General features: G+C 50.1%; 5 protein-coding genes across 5 annotated transcripts; 3 read left to right on the forward strand and 2 right to left on the reverse strand.

Annotated features, from left to right (window-relative positions):
- Positions 1 to 569: 569 nt before the first annotated feature.
- VTN77DRAFT_3215 (uncharacterized protein) lies at positions 570 to 2,326 on the forward strand (the record flags this gene model as incomplete). The annotated part of the gene is made up of 2 exons (XM_069419140.1): positions 570 to 1,617; positions 1,668 to 2,326. 2 exons carry the CDS (start codon positions 570 to 572, stop codon positions 2,324 to 2,326), a joined length of 1,707 nt encoding a protein of 568 aa, XP_069278745.1.
- A 3,119-nt stretch (positions 2,327 to 5,445) lies between these two features.
- VTN77DRAFT_3216 (uncharacterized protein) lies at positions 5,446 to 7,753 on the forward strand (the record flags this gene model as incomplete). The annotated part of the gene is made up of 6 exons (XM_069419141.1): positions 5,446 to 6,276; positions 6,336 to 6,417; positions 6,477 to 6,824; positions 6,889 to 7,348; positions 7,402 to 7,489; positions 7,544 to 7,753. The coding sequence occupies 6 exons, from the start codon at positions 5,446 to 5,448 to the stop codon at positions 7,751 to 7,753; spliced, it is 2,019 nt and encodes a 672-aa protein (XP_069278746.1).
- A 2,743-nt stretch (positions 7,754 to 10,496) lies between these two features.
- Positions 10,497 to 10,821, reverse strand: VTN77DRAFT_3217 (uncharacterized protein; the record flags this gene model as incomplete). The annotated part of the gene is made up of 2 exons (XM_069419142.1): positions 10,497 to 10,619; positions 10,693 to 10,821. 2 exons carry the CDS (start codon positions 10,819 to 10,821, stop codon positions 10,497 to 10,499), a joined length of 252 nt encoding a protein of 83 aa, XP_069278747.1.
- An 849-nt stretch (positions 10,822 to 11,670) lies between these two features.
- VTN77DRAFT_3218 (uncharacterized protein) lies at positions 11,671 to 12,868 on the forward strand (the record flags this gene model as incomplete). Its single annotated transcript, XM_069419143.1, has 4 exons — positions 11,671 to 11,774; positions 11,837 to 11,970; positions 12,029 to 12,123; positions 12,188 to 12,868. 4 exons carry the CDS (start codon positions 11,671 to 11,673, stop codon positions 12,866 to 12,868), a joined length of 1,014 nt encoding a protein of 337 aa, XP_069278748.1.
- A 572-nt stretch (positions 12,869 to 13,440) lies between these two features.
- Positions 13,441 to 15,117, reverse strand: VTN77DRAFT_3219 (uncharacterized protein; the record flags this gene model as incomplete). Its single annotated transcript, XM_069419144.1, has 2 exons — positions 13,441 to 13,646; positions 13,743 to 15,117. 2 exons carry the CDS (start codon positions 15,115 to 15,117, stop codon positions 13,441 to 13,443), a joined length of 1,581 nt encoding a protein of 526 aa, XP_069278749.1.
- Between the last annotated feature and the right edge of the window lie 509 nt (positions 15,118 to 15,626).

Consider the following 15,626-nt stretch of genomic DNA (forward strand, 5'->3'; position numbering starts at 1 on the left):
CAGGAAAAATGAGACGCCATGACAGCACGTGCCTGATGGTCGCATGTCACATACGATTCAAGATAGCGCAAACATCCAGCAGTGTGGATAATGAATCGTGGGCAGACCCGGCAGAGAGCTCAAGGCTTCTCTTCTTGGTGCTCCCTTGGCAGGCTACCTAAGGTACTTGCTGACGGCAGAGCTAGGCTGACTAGAGGCAACTAGGCGCCGCCTGGAGCGTGGAAGACGCGACACGTGACTGGCGGCTTCCGGGGAACGCGCGCTTGTCCGAAGGTCGATCTGCGGCTTCAACTCTTTGACAGAGCTCGTCTTCACCTGTTATCGCAACCCATCGGTCGAGTCATCGACCCTGCTCCCTCTCCGTTGACTCCTGGTTAAAACCCGTCTCCCTTCGCTTGCGCTTCATGCCGACGTCACGCGGGTTATTCTGAGATGGTCACAGCTGGTGGAGGATTCTGGTTTGAGCACTTTGCTCGCTGTCGTCCAGGCGCGGGCACCTCACCTCGATAGTCTGGCACACTTAGTGATCAGAGCGACGACAACGTGACCTTCCAACACCTTGTACCAGCATGGCGCAAACTCAGCCTCAGCAGTACTCCTCGCAGCCCTTCTCTCCGCCTGTCTCTACGCCGTCGCCTGGCGCCACCTCATCGGCTAATGTAGGTGCCGGACCTCCTCCACCGAAACGACAACGCCTCTCTCCTCTTCCGCAGTCTCAGTCACCCTACGCTTCGCCCAGTTTTGGAACGATGCAGCTCCCACAGAATCCAGCTCCTGCCATGAACGGGACAAATATCAACGGCATGGCCTCCACGCCAGGTCCAGCACCAACGCCGATCCCTGCTCCCGCGCCTGCGCCCCCGGGCTCTATGGGGCCCCCATCACGACCGGTGGAAAAACCGACGGATGCTTCTGAGCTTACGGATGTGCTGGTATCGTCAGGAATTGACGTGAAGGAAGAAGAAGCATATCTGACCAACAGCTATGCGCCTACTGCTATGCAGGCTCAGCAGCCGCAGCGACCACCGCTCCCAGTCCTGAACACTTCCTTCACGTCGCAGGTTTCCACGCCAGGTACTACGTCGACGGGCACCAGCTTCGATTTATCACAAGCAAGGCCTCCGAGCACTCAGGAATCAATCTACGTCGCAGATCCGTCGAGCCAGCCCTTCAAAGACCCTAACGAGCCAACCCGAGAGAACACGCAGGCGGCTAGGCGCGCGCAGTACCATCTCCAAGAGCCGTTCCTACTCACAAAGGTTCTGGAGCAGAAATTACAGAAGCGTGGCTTTGAGCTGGGCGTTCGTATACCCACCGAAGGTCTGTTCCATCCCGTTCCAGGGCGTCCTCAACCTATCGAGGTTACGGGTCCGGATGGGTCGTCTACTGTGCGCAAGGGCCAGACTATTCTGAACCAAGAGGGCGCTCCTCTTGTGGACATCTTGACGCTCATGTCACTGTGTTGCGAAGAACGGCTGAGGATGGTACTCGAATACGCTTCGACTCTTTCAAAAAGCCGACGTCTACATTCCCATGGTGCTGTGCCTGCAGAGTGGAAGGATGTAGCAGCTCCGGAGCCGGACAGTGCAGTAAGCCCGAAGACTGTGTCTTTGAAACGTACGTCTTAGAAACCCTTTTCTGCAGAAGGATACTAATCAGTTTTCTAGGTCCCCACGCTGCTACCGAGGGCAGCACCACTAATAGAATAGCCGAGAAATATCGCCTGCTAGCCAGCAAAGATTTGTCAAGCGAGGAAGCTCGTGCCGCGAAACGCGCAAAACGAAGTGCCAATGCCATCCTCGGGGAGAGCACCGGTAGTAGGGCGACCTCTGTCGACGTCCCGGGCTCCGGGTCGGCCACTCCGACAAGCGTCATTGGTGACAAGGGCCTTGGTCCTGACAAGAAAGGCTTGACGAAGAAGGAGGCAAAGAAGCAGATGGATGCCAGGGCAAGCGAGGCACAGCAACATCAGCAATCGATCGAAACAGCACGAATGGCTACGAATAACATGTTATCCGGTCGAATGTTTGGTAATACCAAGAAGACATATTCTTGGTTGAACAGGGGCACGAGTACAAGCAGTAGTTTTTCTTCTTCCCGCATCAATGCTCCATCAAGTATTGGAGGAGACAAGGGTGGGAAGCCGGGCGATGCCAGCGCTGCTGCAGCAGCAACAAAGCGACTGGGAGATTGGCGAGAGGATAAGGAAAAAGGTGCCGGGATACAAGTGCGGGATATTTTGTTCATGCTCGAGCAAGATGGAAGAGGCATGAGACATATTCAAAAGGCTTACTCGAAGGATTTGAAGGAGGATCGCGTCAACTAGCGGTCTCAATCATTGATGCTCACCATTCATAGGTGCAGGTCGAGACAAATCATCGTTTTCGTCCCCAGAATGGAGGATGGCTAATTTCGCATTTTCTCGAAGCGAGTTGCGAATGACTTTGAGCGGGAATGCTCATGATCTGAATGGATAGCGGGCGTTTGACCACACTGGATGTTCTGTTCTACATGGCGTTCCTCACCTTACCGGGAGAGTCCAGGTTCGAGAACACCTGCGACTTACCTTTTTTCCAGTGGTGTCATTACCACTATTAATTAATGTTATCAACTGCGAGTCAATTCTTTGCCTTGCCTTGCATCATGTGCATCACGTTTCATGAAGCCCGTAAATTGTACATCATCATCACTTACTACTTGCCTTGCCTTGCTTCTTGGTGCTGTCTCCTACCTTATTTATTTCGTCTCAACGGCCGGAAAGAGAGAGAAAGAGAAAAAAGGATGTTATGTATGTAGACTTGTGTCTGGCAGGCTCGATCCTGTCAAAAGCCAAGCTACATTACTGACGTATTACTTTTACTCGCTTAAGCGAAACCAAGTTACTACGAAGGGTTCCGGTACCTTGCATGGCATGGCTTTGTTTGTTTGTTGAAAGAGTATGGAAGACTCTCTTATCATTCTGGCTGTTACCATTACTTAGCTTCTTTTTAAAAAATTGATGAATTGGAAGGTCGATTGAATAGAATAAGGTGATTGATTGTTTATCTCACTGACTGAGCACTACCTCTAGTTGCTTAGTATATCATCTTTTTCTCTCACCATGGCACTTCCCTTCTTGTGCAAGTTGCTGGGACGCCGAGGATGTTTCACCGATTCTCTCATAGGTAGATTTCGGGCCTCCTCTCCAGACGTATGCCATATTGCGACGACGGTGATCGCTCTTCTTCAATGGGGATGGGGAGGAAAGGATTTAGAATCGGTCACTTGTCGGATGGCAACGGTTCGAGGATCGTAGTCCCTTGCTGCTGAACCAGATAATCAGTTCTTCCAGACAACGTATATAACTTCGCCCGGCCGTGCTTCTGCAATTCGACATTTCGATATGTGATGGAGCTGGGGTAGGTACTCTGAAGGCTGGATAGATAGGCTTGTTCGTCTGCTTCGTTTACCGCGGGTGTCTGTCTATATATACTGTAGATGGATATTAGTGAGATATGCTGGAGTGATCGAACCCTGCTCAGCTGAGTCTTAGATGCAGTCTGTGGCTTTTCGTTAGGTATTCTGTCTGCCGAATCCATTGAAGCACGCGAGATAAATTTCCATAAGATAGACCATATAGGCCTGCGAAGAGGATTTCTGAGTAAAAGAAAGCCACTCTCGATTGGAGTCCTGGAGGTGTTTGACCTTTGGAAACAGGAGAAAGTCGAGCTGGTCTGGTCTGAGGGGCTTGACCCTCATCCCTAGATTCCTTTTAGGAGGATTCTGCCAGTCGTTACCGCTATCACATTGATGCGATTGTGGGGTAATAATGATACACCAGACCAGCAATGTCCTACTGAGATATGCAGTTATGTCTAGGTGATCAGTCAGAGCATTTGTCACTGTAAGCCTCAGGAGAGCAGTAGTTATTAGTGTCATTCACGGCTATATTGGTGTTGTAGATGACTCCTTTTCATGGGTGTGGATTCTAGTAGGAAGACTGCGTGGGGGTCCTTCTCCTTTCGATACGGAGTATTTATCTTTTTTTTTTCTTGACCCTCTTCTTTATTCTTCCAACCTCTTCTTTTATTTATCTTTCCCCCTATCCTTTCACAGTGTTTCATTGTTTGTCCCTGCGTACCCGCTCTTCTTTCCAAACTGTATACCTATACTGAGGAGCACTGCTCCCCTCCTATAATCGTGCTCCACGACACACACGGCCCATTATTTCTGTTTCAAACATTCTTGACCCTCATAAGAAAAATATCTGTCTGTATTGGAAGCCTGGAATAGGCTGACTGGAGGGGAATCTCACTCGATATATAAGACGGCTAAGAAAGGTGTGACGTCGGTTAATTATTCTTATTCCTCCCTATTTCTGCTCTCGAGAGGGGTGCACCGGGCGCGATCGGCCCCAGGTCATAATATTATTAGCGACTGTCGGATTCTTATGACATCGACACGGGAGTGGGCTTAGAATGGGTGCCGCGCCACTCGGGCAAGGCTTTGACTTTTCAATGGCTTCAAAAACAGTAGAGTATTTCTCATATTGTATCCATGTTATCAGTCCTGTCGTTGTCAAAGGAATCGTCTAAGGGTAAACTTGTAACTGGGCTACCAGATATACTGAAAAGATGGAAAAAGGGACAAGCGCATTACGCTTAGCAGAGGTTAATCGCTGACTAGTGATGGGGGTGATAAATGAATCCGGGACAGGATATCTAGCCGTGGAGGCCAATAGAAGAAAGACTGGAAGAGTAAGAGAGTGATGGCATCAGCGCAATGCCAGCCTGACTGCAAATGGAGCGCGAACCAGCTGAAAGAAGAATTCTCTCGCGAGAATAGCAACAAGTGGAAGATCTGAGCAGGCTGCACGGGCGGCGCAGTCTCATTTGCAGTTTTGTACCATCCAATAATCCAGTCTCCATGGCATCCGCCTCACAGTCCCCCAAAGTCTCGACTACCGGCTAACATTGATCGTTGTTCCGGACGCCGTGCTTGCCTCAGACAGACTTCAGACTCAGCATCCTTCTCCATCTCGAGTCTGTCCGCTTTGTCAATCCACCACCAGATGGCTCATTATTAAAGCTTTTTTTTTTTGTCTGTTCTCTAGCACCGTCGTTCTTACACCATAACCACCTCCCAGCCAAGCAAATTACACCCGCCTGTCTGGCTGAGCCGCGATTGCTCCGACCGACCTGACCGCTTTGCGAGTCGTCATCCCGACCCTTCCACACAGTATTCCCTCCCGTCTCTCGAATCCCCCCGTTTTCCTGCCTTCATCGTCGAATCCATCGAGAAATCATCCGGATGCGCCTCGCGTAAAGGGCCATCCAGAAGGAGAGAGAAGATTGCTGTCTCCAGCTCGCTCCTGGGGACTCCCTGTCTGCTGGCCTTGACTGCGAGGCTTGCTCCTCATCGGGCCACCCGTGCCACCCACGGGCGGACTATCGTGTTCATTCCATCATGTCGACCCCTTCGACGGCCACCGCAAGCCATCCATCGCATTATGGATATTCTCATCATCAGGTTTCCTACCAGACCAACGGTGCTTACCCGCCGACCTCGTCCGCAGGCTCTGCTCCTCGCATAACCAACAATTACGCCTACTCCGCCAACACGCCTACCTCCGTGTCCACACAATCCCTTCCTGTTTCGTCTGCCACCAATCCCGCCCCCTCCTCGTCGACCTCCAACCTGCCTCCCTATAATCCGACCTCCAGCAGCGGCTCGATGTCGTCTGGCTCGACCGGCCGTCGCAGGAAGCCCGATTGGGGGGAGTTCTATAAAAATGGCTTGCCCAAGGAGGTGATCGTCATTGACGACACCCCTCCGCCCGACCAGCCACAAACCGCGTCTCACAGCCAGGCGCCCTCTTCCACGGCGACAGCGACGGGCACGAACAACGGAACGTTCGACCAGCCGGCTGGAAAAAAGAGGAGGACCGGGGTGGAGACAGCGTACGATGTCGGCTATTATGACCGTCCCTCGTACTCGATGAACCCTCAGCATTACGGTGACAATTCGTCCGGAGAATCTCTCTCGACCGACCGAACCACGTCCTTACACACCACCGCTCCCACGTCGCTGGGATCCAGCACCGGCACGAGCAATGGGGCTTACTACGAAGATGCCAATGTTGGCCAGAAGCGGAAGCGCGTCACTACCCGCAAGTCAGCTCGGGATGAGCAGAAACGTCGGGAACTGGAGACGGCCGGAGATGCGTTTTTGAACTACATTCCTCCTCCCCAACCCCCGATCAAGGCAAAGGATGTGCCGGTCCCAGTCATCCGTGACGTAAGAGCCTCCTCATTTCGACCTAGGCAAGTTGATCGATACTGATGTTTTGATGACAGAATTCGGCCTCGAAAAACCAAAAGGTCGACGATGAGGATGGTCACTACATTGTGACTCCCGATACGGACTTGACTGACCGATGTATGTCCCCTCTTTCGTTAGGAAGATCGCCTCATTGGTTCTTGGCTGACTCGTCATAGACATGATCATCAGGTTGCTTGGCCAAGGCACGTTTGGCAAGGTAGTGGAAGCGTATGACAGACAACGCAAGACCCGCTGTGCGGTCAAGATCATCCGCTCTGTTCAGAAATATCGAGACGCTTCCAAGATCGAACTACGAGTGCTGTCGACCTTGGCCTCCAACGATCGGACGAACCGGAACAAGTGTATCCACTTACGAGACTGCTTTGATTTCCGGAATCACATCTGCATCGTCACGGATCTGCTGGGTCAGAGCGTCTTTGACTTTCTCAAGGCCAATGGTTTTGTGCCGTTCCCAAGCAGTCAGATTCAGAGCTTCGCTCGACAGCTCTTTACCAGTGTAGCTTGTATGTTTACATATTTCTCCTTTACTGCCGCTCTTCCGCAAAACAAGATTATTGACTGCAACAGTCCTACACGATCTCAACCTCATCCACACCGATTTGAAGCCTGAGAACATCCTGCTGGTGAACAATGCTTACCAGACTTTCACCTACAACCGCACCATCCCTTCATCTTCCCACACAACCTGCCGGAATGCCCGTCAGCGTCGTGTTCTGCTGGACAGCGAGATTCGGCTGATCGATTTCGGTTCCGCCACCTTTGACGACGAGTATCATTCCTCAGTCGTCTCAACGCGTCACTACCGGGCTCCTGAGATCATCCTGAATTTGGGTTGGAGTTTCCCTTGTGACATCTGGAGTATTGGCTGCATCCTGGTGGAATTTTTCACGGGAGACGCCCTGTTCCAGACACATGACAACCTCGAACATCTGGCGATGATGGAGAGTGTATGTGGAAGCAAGATTGATGCGAAGCTTGTCAAGCAGGTGATGCAGGGCAAAAACGGCAATCAAAACGCGGCGGCCAAGTATGTTTTGATCAACATTCAGACTCAATTTGGATGAGTGCTGACCATGGCAGATACTTCAACCGAAACAAACTTGACTATCCGAACGAAGAGACAACACGAGCGTCTCGCAAATACGTGAAGGCGATGAAACAGCTTCATGTAAGCGCTGATTCCCTGTTGATCGCGAGTGAGTATTGTACTGACTGGATGCAGGAATTCATTCCGACAAACAACAGTTTCAACCGACAGTTCCTGGACCTGCTTCAGAAGATTTTTGTCTATGATCCGAAGAATCGTATCACTGCCAAGGAGGCCCTCAAGCACCCTTGGTTTAAGGAGACCATCATTGACGATGGGACCGAGGCTGCGCGGATTGGTCAGCAGCTGCGCAACGCTCAACGCGCCTCAGGCCAGTCCACCTGATGCCGTGTCGCTGCTCATGTCCTTCTACGTCATACCGGTTTATGTTTGCCATCAATCAAGCAATGCTGGTGACGTGGAGCCGAGGGCCGTCTATGCTCTTCGGGTTATTGCGAGGATAGAGAGGATTTCAAGACATTGTGACTGCTTAGTGTGACAGCTTAGAGGGAAATCGTTAGCAGATGGTACAGTACATTGACGTTCATGGGGTGTTTATGAGCTCAAGTGGGATTTCATCAATGAGGGAGAAAGGCAGGGCGGATGGGACTGTTGTTCTGGGAGTGTCGAAGCGTCCGACTCGCGTCGATGAATAGGATGGGATGGGATATAATAGGGTATGAAGCTCGTCACCAGAGCAAACAAAAAGAGGATCAGCCGGGTTTTTGATTTGATTTGATTTGATTCGAACGAAACGGGGGCCCGGGATCAGAGAACTTGTACGGATTGGATTCTTCTTTCTACTGCCATCTTGTTAACATTCTCATCTTATTGTGGACTTGACTTATCTTTTGGATTCACATTTATCGGTTTGCTTTGTTCCCCTTGGCGTTTATTGTTTTGTTTGGGCTATGTTATGATCATCATGGTATTCGCCGTCGTCGACATGACTTGAACTCTTTTGACTAGTTCTGTGTTTTTATACAAAAAAAAAAAGAGGTTCCGCAAATGTAAGGGGATCTACCTATCCGATGACGATTTCTCTTTCTTTAATTTTCTTACCCCCCGAAGAGGAACCTTCTACATAACTACCTATCTAGATTATGCTATGTGTATCTATTCTATGATGTATCATTTAATTTTGGTTATGGGCGTCACTAGATTGAAAGAAAAGTCGTGAGTCCGATGTGCTATCTGACTCAATGTCATACATATGATATATATATATATATTCCGAGGGGATTTGTCTGATGAAAATTCAAGAAGTTTCGACTGACTTGTACCGATAGATGTGTATTGTATTACATTTTTGTTACCCTCGCCTTTGCCACGAGATTAATTCAATCTCCCTCCCCCAGCGATGGGCTCGCATCTCAACGCGGTGCTGGGGAATCTAGAAGTCCAATAATTAGTATGTTAGGGATGAAGCCAAGATAAAAAAAAAAGCTCCTTTACGATCGAGATCGACCTTTCCTCCCTCGATTGGTTGCTAGTTCCAACAAATCGAAGCAATCCCCCCTCTTCCTTCTGATTCGAATTATGATATCGCTTCCCTGATGATGCCTTAATGTTATGATATGAGGCAAGTAATAAATAAATAAATAAGCATTAATAACGGATATCCTTGATTGATTCTTTCACTACCTAATTTTACCTAGCTATCTGATCTCTACCTATCCTAATAACATAATAACGATAAAGTCATTGATCATGATCATGATGAGCTGCTTCAAAAACTACCATTTACCAATATAGGTTCTTGATCTGATTCCTCTTACTTACTAGGGAAAGATAGCTATTAGACGTAAGATAATATCCTCTTGTTTCGCATGTGTTTGAGGCCTTGTATGTAGAGGATATAGGATAGTTAGGGGTGGGGTAGAAGGGGAAAAAAAAAACAGGGAGAATAGATCAATCAATATAGGCCTGATCAATTAGAATAGCGATAAGAGGGTAGGAGTGTGGGTAGTATTACTCTCAAACTCTCAAGGGTGTGATTCCTAAAGAGAAGGGCTAGCCTAGCAATTTTCATCCTAAGGGTGCTATATAGTTCAACTGGTTGGATAGGAAAAAAGGCCCTGGGCCTTAGCTGGCTGTACTTACTTACACCCAGGCTATACTTATATAGAGTGGCTCTCGTCTCTCTCCCCTTGTGGAAAAAGAAAAAGAAAAAAGAGAAACAATTCATATGTGTTTAATGACCCTTATCATCACGTCAAGATGGCATAAAAAAGCGAGTTCAGCAAAAGCGTCTAGTCCTCACATCCCATGAAGAATAGTATTATAGTGTTATTTAAAAATGAAAAAAAAAAATCATTCATCTATCATGTCTTCTGTGAAACCAGGGAAAGCTTCCTCCTGCTTTGGGGAAGGTGCTTCTTGAATGCTGTAGACAGAAAGAAAACCATTTCGTCAGCATATGTATGCTGCCACTAGAGAGTGCAATACAGCGTGACTTAGGATGTATGTGCGAACAGTACATAGCTCTCAGTCAGAAATTGGACAGCCTTCTCTGCAGATATCTTCGATTCAGCCAGCGCACCCTCGTGATATTGATTCCAGGCAGAAGTGGCTTCTTTGATGGCTTTTCCTGCCATGGTTATGGATCTTTACCATCTTGGAGTTGACTCTCCCCTTTCCACGCTACGGTTCCAGTGCGCCTCGAGACCGGATTGGTACGCTTTCAGAAAGACATAGTAGAGAGCATCGCATGCACGGCAAATTTGCCGAACTTTTGTTCGACAGTCGAAGTTAGCGTCCAGACTCGGTTCGGGGGGTTCTAATGCTTATTCTCCGGGACCCATCTGGGAATTTTCCTAGGGAGAATATTATTTTCGCGGCGTCGTCGACTGGCGAATTGGAAGAAAAAGAAGTGGCTGCCGTCGCACAGGATCCCTAGTATGGGTGGTATCTGTGTTGAGAATTCATCCAGGAGCAGGCTGTACATATATTGTTAATCCATATGCAAACCAGATGGAGCCTATTTGGACCATACCCTCACATTCTGCGACAACCTGTGCGATGAAATCGAGTCGTTCTGACGCAACTCCCGTATATTGTTTTTTTTTGACTTCAATGAAGACGACTATCACTCCACCGTAAGTTTTGAACTAATATTCCATTCGGCCTTTCTTGGTATTTGCGCCCTCCAGGAGTGTTTCCGGCGTGTGGAGATAAGACCGGAAAACAGTGCCACAATTCGGTTGAAAAACTGTGAAGACCGTTAGAAGCGAATTTCCCATGCAATAGTGAAGCTTTCAACGGTGCTATCTATGACTGCATACACCTGAGAGATAACGTGCTCGCGCTTTCCCATTTTCACGCCCTTCCATGTTCCCATATTGCACCGCGAATGCCTCGAGGTCCTCGATGATCTCGCGAAAGACACCGTTTGGCAGTCGAGCGCAAGACATTTCAAAAGAGGGAATCTGATCTATTGGTCGAAGGGGGTCCAAGCCAACCCTTGGAGCAATATCCTTGTATTTGACTTTGGAAAAGCTGACATCGAGATTATTCCCTATTATCGCAACAATTTAGTTGACATGACACCGCGCTGATCCACTTATGCATCGATAGCACTTTGAGCAGGGGTAGCTGAAGGAATACGCCTCCATCAAGTCGAGAATCATGAGCTCTGTCTTGTCCTTGTTCATGGCCATTTTCAAAACTTCTTGGAGCAGATATTCATTGCTGGAATCTTTTCGTTGCTGTTCCTGCTGTTGTCCTCATCACCATCAGCAACGTCGTTAGTTGCTTTATATCTAGGAGGCATATTATGACCTCGGAGGGTAAATGAACTCAGCGGTAGAACTGCAAGCTCGACTAAGAGACGTCAAGTACGCCGAGTTAATCCAGACAATACGAGTAACTCAGTTTGATGAACATGATGGATTTTGATGATGAAGGGCATGATCTCAGTGCCTCAAAGCTTGTAAGCAGGTGCTGGTAGCGACCCTAACCCCATGCCCTAAGCCCTAGGTCCGGTCTGAGTCTAGGTCTAGGCCGACTCCATGCCGCCGGGAAAATCGACTACTATTGGATAGAGATTAACACGTTCTGTTATCTCCCTCACCGCCTCCGATATTAACCGTTCTTTCATTTTGTGACTCAAATTAATTAACCAGGTCGGACCGACCCCAATTCAATAATAATCATTCCTTCTGTCTTTCTTTCCTGGACGAGTCTACGTTGACCCTCGTTTCCGTTCGTTCTTTTATCTGTATTAATTCGTCCTGGTCTTTCTTACTGGGCTCCGTCGCAACATGTCGTCCTCCCTTCCCGGTAGTCGGGAGCTTCCCCGTTCCCAGTACGACCTGAACACCTACTGGGGGCGAGTCCGGGAGTCTGCTAGCATATCTGATCCGAGGTGAGAATACAGAACCATTCTAGTAATTTATTTATCATTCGACTGACTAATTTCTTCAATAGAATGCTGTTCGTCTCATCCGCCGGCTTGGAAAATGCGAAGCGCCTGGTTACCGCCTATAAGCAGGGCGAGATCAAGGAGATGACGCCTGAGCTTTGGTATGCGAAGAAAGTGGTCGACTCGACGTTACATCCTGGTAGGAGCGGATCGCCATATCTTCAATTGGCCTTGCGTGTTGACGGACAATGTCCTAGATACCGGCGAACCAGTCTTTCTCCCGTTTCGAATGTCCTGCTTTGTCCTGTCCAACTTAGTCGTGACGGCTGGTATGCTGACGCCTGGGTTGAAGGTATGCAAGTTTATAAAAATGGTATAATTCTAGTTGACGCCTTCTGACTGGACCGCTGGTGTAGACCACCGGCACCCTCCTCTGGCAAATCGCCAACCAGTCCCTCAATGTCGCCATCAACAGCGCCAACGCCAATAAATCGACCACGCTCACCACCTCCATGATGGTCAAGTCGTATCTCATGGCAGTGTCGGCCTCGTGCTCCGTCGCGCTCGGGCTCAATGCGCTCGTGCCCCGCCTGAAGAATCTTTCGCCCAACACCCGACTCATCCTCGGTCGCCTGGTGCCCTTCGCAGCTGTTTCAAGCGCGACGGCGCTCAATGTGCTCCTGATGCGCGGCGAAGAGATGCGTCGCGGCATCGACGTCTACCCTGTGCTGTCAGAGGAAGGGAAGAAGAAGCGCGAAGCGACAGGTGAGCCGGTGCAGAGCCTGGGCAAGAGCAAGAAGGCGGCCACCATCGCCGTGGGCGAAACGGCCATCAGCCGGGTGCTGAACGCGACGCCGATCATGGTCCTGCCGCCGTTGATCCTAGTACGGCTGGAGAAGATGCCGTGGCTGCAGGCGCGGCCCCGACTGGTGCTGCCCATCAACCTGGGCCTGATCCTGACAACGTCCATCTTCGCGTTGCCGCTGGCGCTGGGGGCGTTCCCTCAGCGGCAAGCCATCAGCGCGCGCAGTTTAGAGGAAGAGTTTTGGGATAAAGGTGGTGAGGATGGGATGGTTGAGTTTAATCGGGGGATGTAAGAAATAAAAAGAAAAACAAAATCGAAAAGAAAAGCAAAGAAAGTCTACCAGATGACTTCTACACAGTGCTGCATCGGGATGAACAGATGCCATGTCCCTTAGCACATTACTGCCTGCCTATGCGTGGACGAACCTGGTTCAACTATAACGACTGCAGGATATATTATCGTTATCATTTATATTACCGAGTTGATATGCAGCAGTTTTGCGAGTCATGTACGTAATGCATGTATGTGTGTTGGTGGTTATGTGTATGTATAGTACAGTACCTAGATAAATCGACAGATAGATAGAGAGGCAGGCAGGCAGAGAAGGCATGATGTTTATAATCATAATCATATTCTTGGGAGAGACATCTTTTCCCTTTCCCCCTCTCTCTTCGACTTGAGTCCCAATAGTTCTAGAAGTTCCTATCGATAGGTAGGTAAATGCGAAAACCTCTTTTTCTCTTTTCTCTTTCTTCCTTTCTTTTTTTTTCCCCCTTCCCTTCGGTCGTCTATTTAATCATCCATTAATTCTTCACTTCTAGCGTCTTTCTTTCTGTCTTGCTGCTTTCTTGCTAACTCGTCAGATCAAGATCCCTCCGTAGGACCTCCTCCTGCCGCTTCTGCTGCTGCTGCAGATCGCAGGATCTCCTCCGGATCCTTCCTCGCCTGCAGCACCGCCTCAAACCGCTCCGCCAGATCGAGCAGTTCATCATCTTTCCACGGCTGGCCGAGGAATTCCAACCCGATGGGGACACCAAGGAGTGAGTCTGGGGAGGGGGGACTGTATCCAGCTGTTTCAAAAATCAATCAGTCTGATGATACCCAGCTAGCATAGATATAACGTAGAATGATTGAGATTGAAATTGCTCCAGTTGATAACTACCCACCAGGAATACAAATCGCCGGCCGCCCCGTCAACGCCGCCAAAATGCCATTTCTCCCAGGCTGGTTGTTCATCGGGCCCACTTTCTTGACGAGGATCCTCTGGTGCGGGTAGGCGAGGGCATCGAGGTCGAACTGACGGAAACAATCGCTCAGCGAATCTTTCAGCTTGGCGATGCGCGCCAGTCGCGTGCGATACTCTGGGCTGGACGTGTTGAAGACGTCTGACTGCAGCGTCTCGAAGAAGGATGGCGGGAGGGCCTCGCGGAGGATGTTATCCCCTTCTTGCTGCGAGATAGACTCGAGTGTCCTGTGCGGGGTGTGTTGGATGAAGTCAGACTGCAGGAACGAGTTGATCGCTTCGCGGAATTCGTAGGGTTGGACGTCTGTCGAGGCGAGGAGCGCCACCACGTCGCAGTCTTCTGGGAGGGAGACGTGGACCAATTCGACGAGGCCATGCTGATGGCCTTTTTCCAGGGCGTTCAGGACGGTCTTGTTGACGGTGGAGATTTCTTTCGCTGTGTCATTTTGTTGATGTTCAACACTAGTTTCCTGTCCAAAGTACGTGTCAAGCACGCCGACTCGATATCTGCGTCCCTGCGTCTGCGACTGTGTCGTCGTGACAGTGGCATCCCTCTCAGGAGACAACGTGATCGGATCCGCTGGATCCTCTCCCCTCATCGCCTCGAACAGGATGCGGACATCCTGTACCGTTCTGGCCATCGGGCCCACGGCATCCTGCGTCGGCGCCACCGGCACCGTCCCACTCCTCGACACCTGGCCGGCAGTGGGCCGGAATCCCACGATCGAGCAGGCAGACGCAGGCGAGCGCAGCGAGTTCATCGTATCCCCGCCGCAGCCGCCCAGCCCCAGATTCGCAGCCAGCGCGGCCGCCGTGCCCCCGGACGAACCGCCCGGTGTGCGACCGAGATCGTATGGATTGCGCGTCTGCCCGCCCAGCGACGAGACGGTGATCCCCTGCATCGACAGCTCGTGCGGGTTGGCCTTAGCGAGGATGATGGCGCCCGCGGCGCGGAGTTTCTGCACGACGAACGCGTCGTCTTTCGTCTGGAGGGTCTGGAGGGCTCGACATCCAGCCGTCGTGGGTATGTCCTTAGTACCGTAGGTGTCTTTCAGGATGACGGGGACGCCATGCAGGAGGGGGAATTTCTTCTCATTGCGGGCGAGGAGCGCGGCCGTCTCGACGTCTTTCTGTCGAGCTGTCTCTAAGGCGTCCTTGTTGACGCGGATGATGGCCTTGAGGATGGGGTCGTACGTCAATATCCGTCGCAGATAGGCGGCTGTGACGGCGTGGCATGTTGTCTGGCCGGCGCGGAGGGCGTCGTGGAAACGCGAGATGGTGAGTTCGCGAATGTCCATGTCTGCTGGCCATGGACAGGCGCATTTAATTACTATTAATGGCGGGAGCTGACTATCATATCTTAGTCTATTGCCCTTTCGAATTGAACTTAGATAAGTGCAACACATACCAAGAAACGTCACTGTCCCATAGGTAACACAGATGGTAACATCAACAATCATCATTCAAGACCCCCCATTTACGTAAGCGCAAGACATGGAAATATCACTGCTTAGGAAGTGGAGGTCCATAGGGCCAAGTATACGGAGTACTGCCCATCGCTAAGTCTTGCGGAACTAGTAAGTTGTAAATGCGGGGTTGAAGCGGAAGAACCCCGCGGGGTAAGCTAGCTTACCATAAATATACGAAGTTCATGGAGCTTGTGTTTTGACCATGGCACAAAAACCCAGCTTTTTTTTTCCAAGAAAAAAAGAGAGAGAAAAGAAGAAAGAAATTATGTTATAAATATAAAGGCAAAGACAGAAGCAATTATGCAGCCAGATCTGATGAAAATCCCTCCCCTCCAGCC

The sequence above is a fragment of the Rasamsonia byssochlamydoides genome (assembly GCF_041956645.1).
Source record: "Rasamsonia byssochlamydoides strain NRRL 3658 unplaced genomic scaffold VTN77scaffold_22, whole genome shotgun sequence".
In the NCBI taxonomy this organism is placed as follows: domain Eukaryota; kingdom Fungi; phylum Ascomycota; class Eurotiomycetes; order Eurotiales; family Trichocomaceae; genus Rasamsonia; species Rasamsonia byssochlamydoides.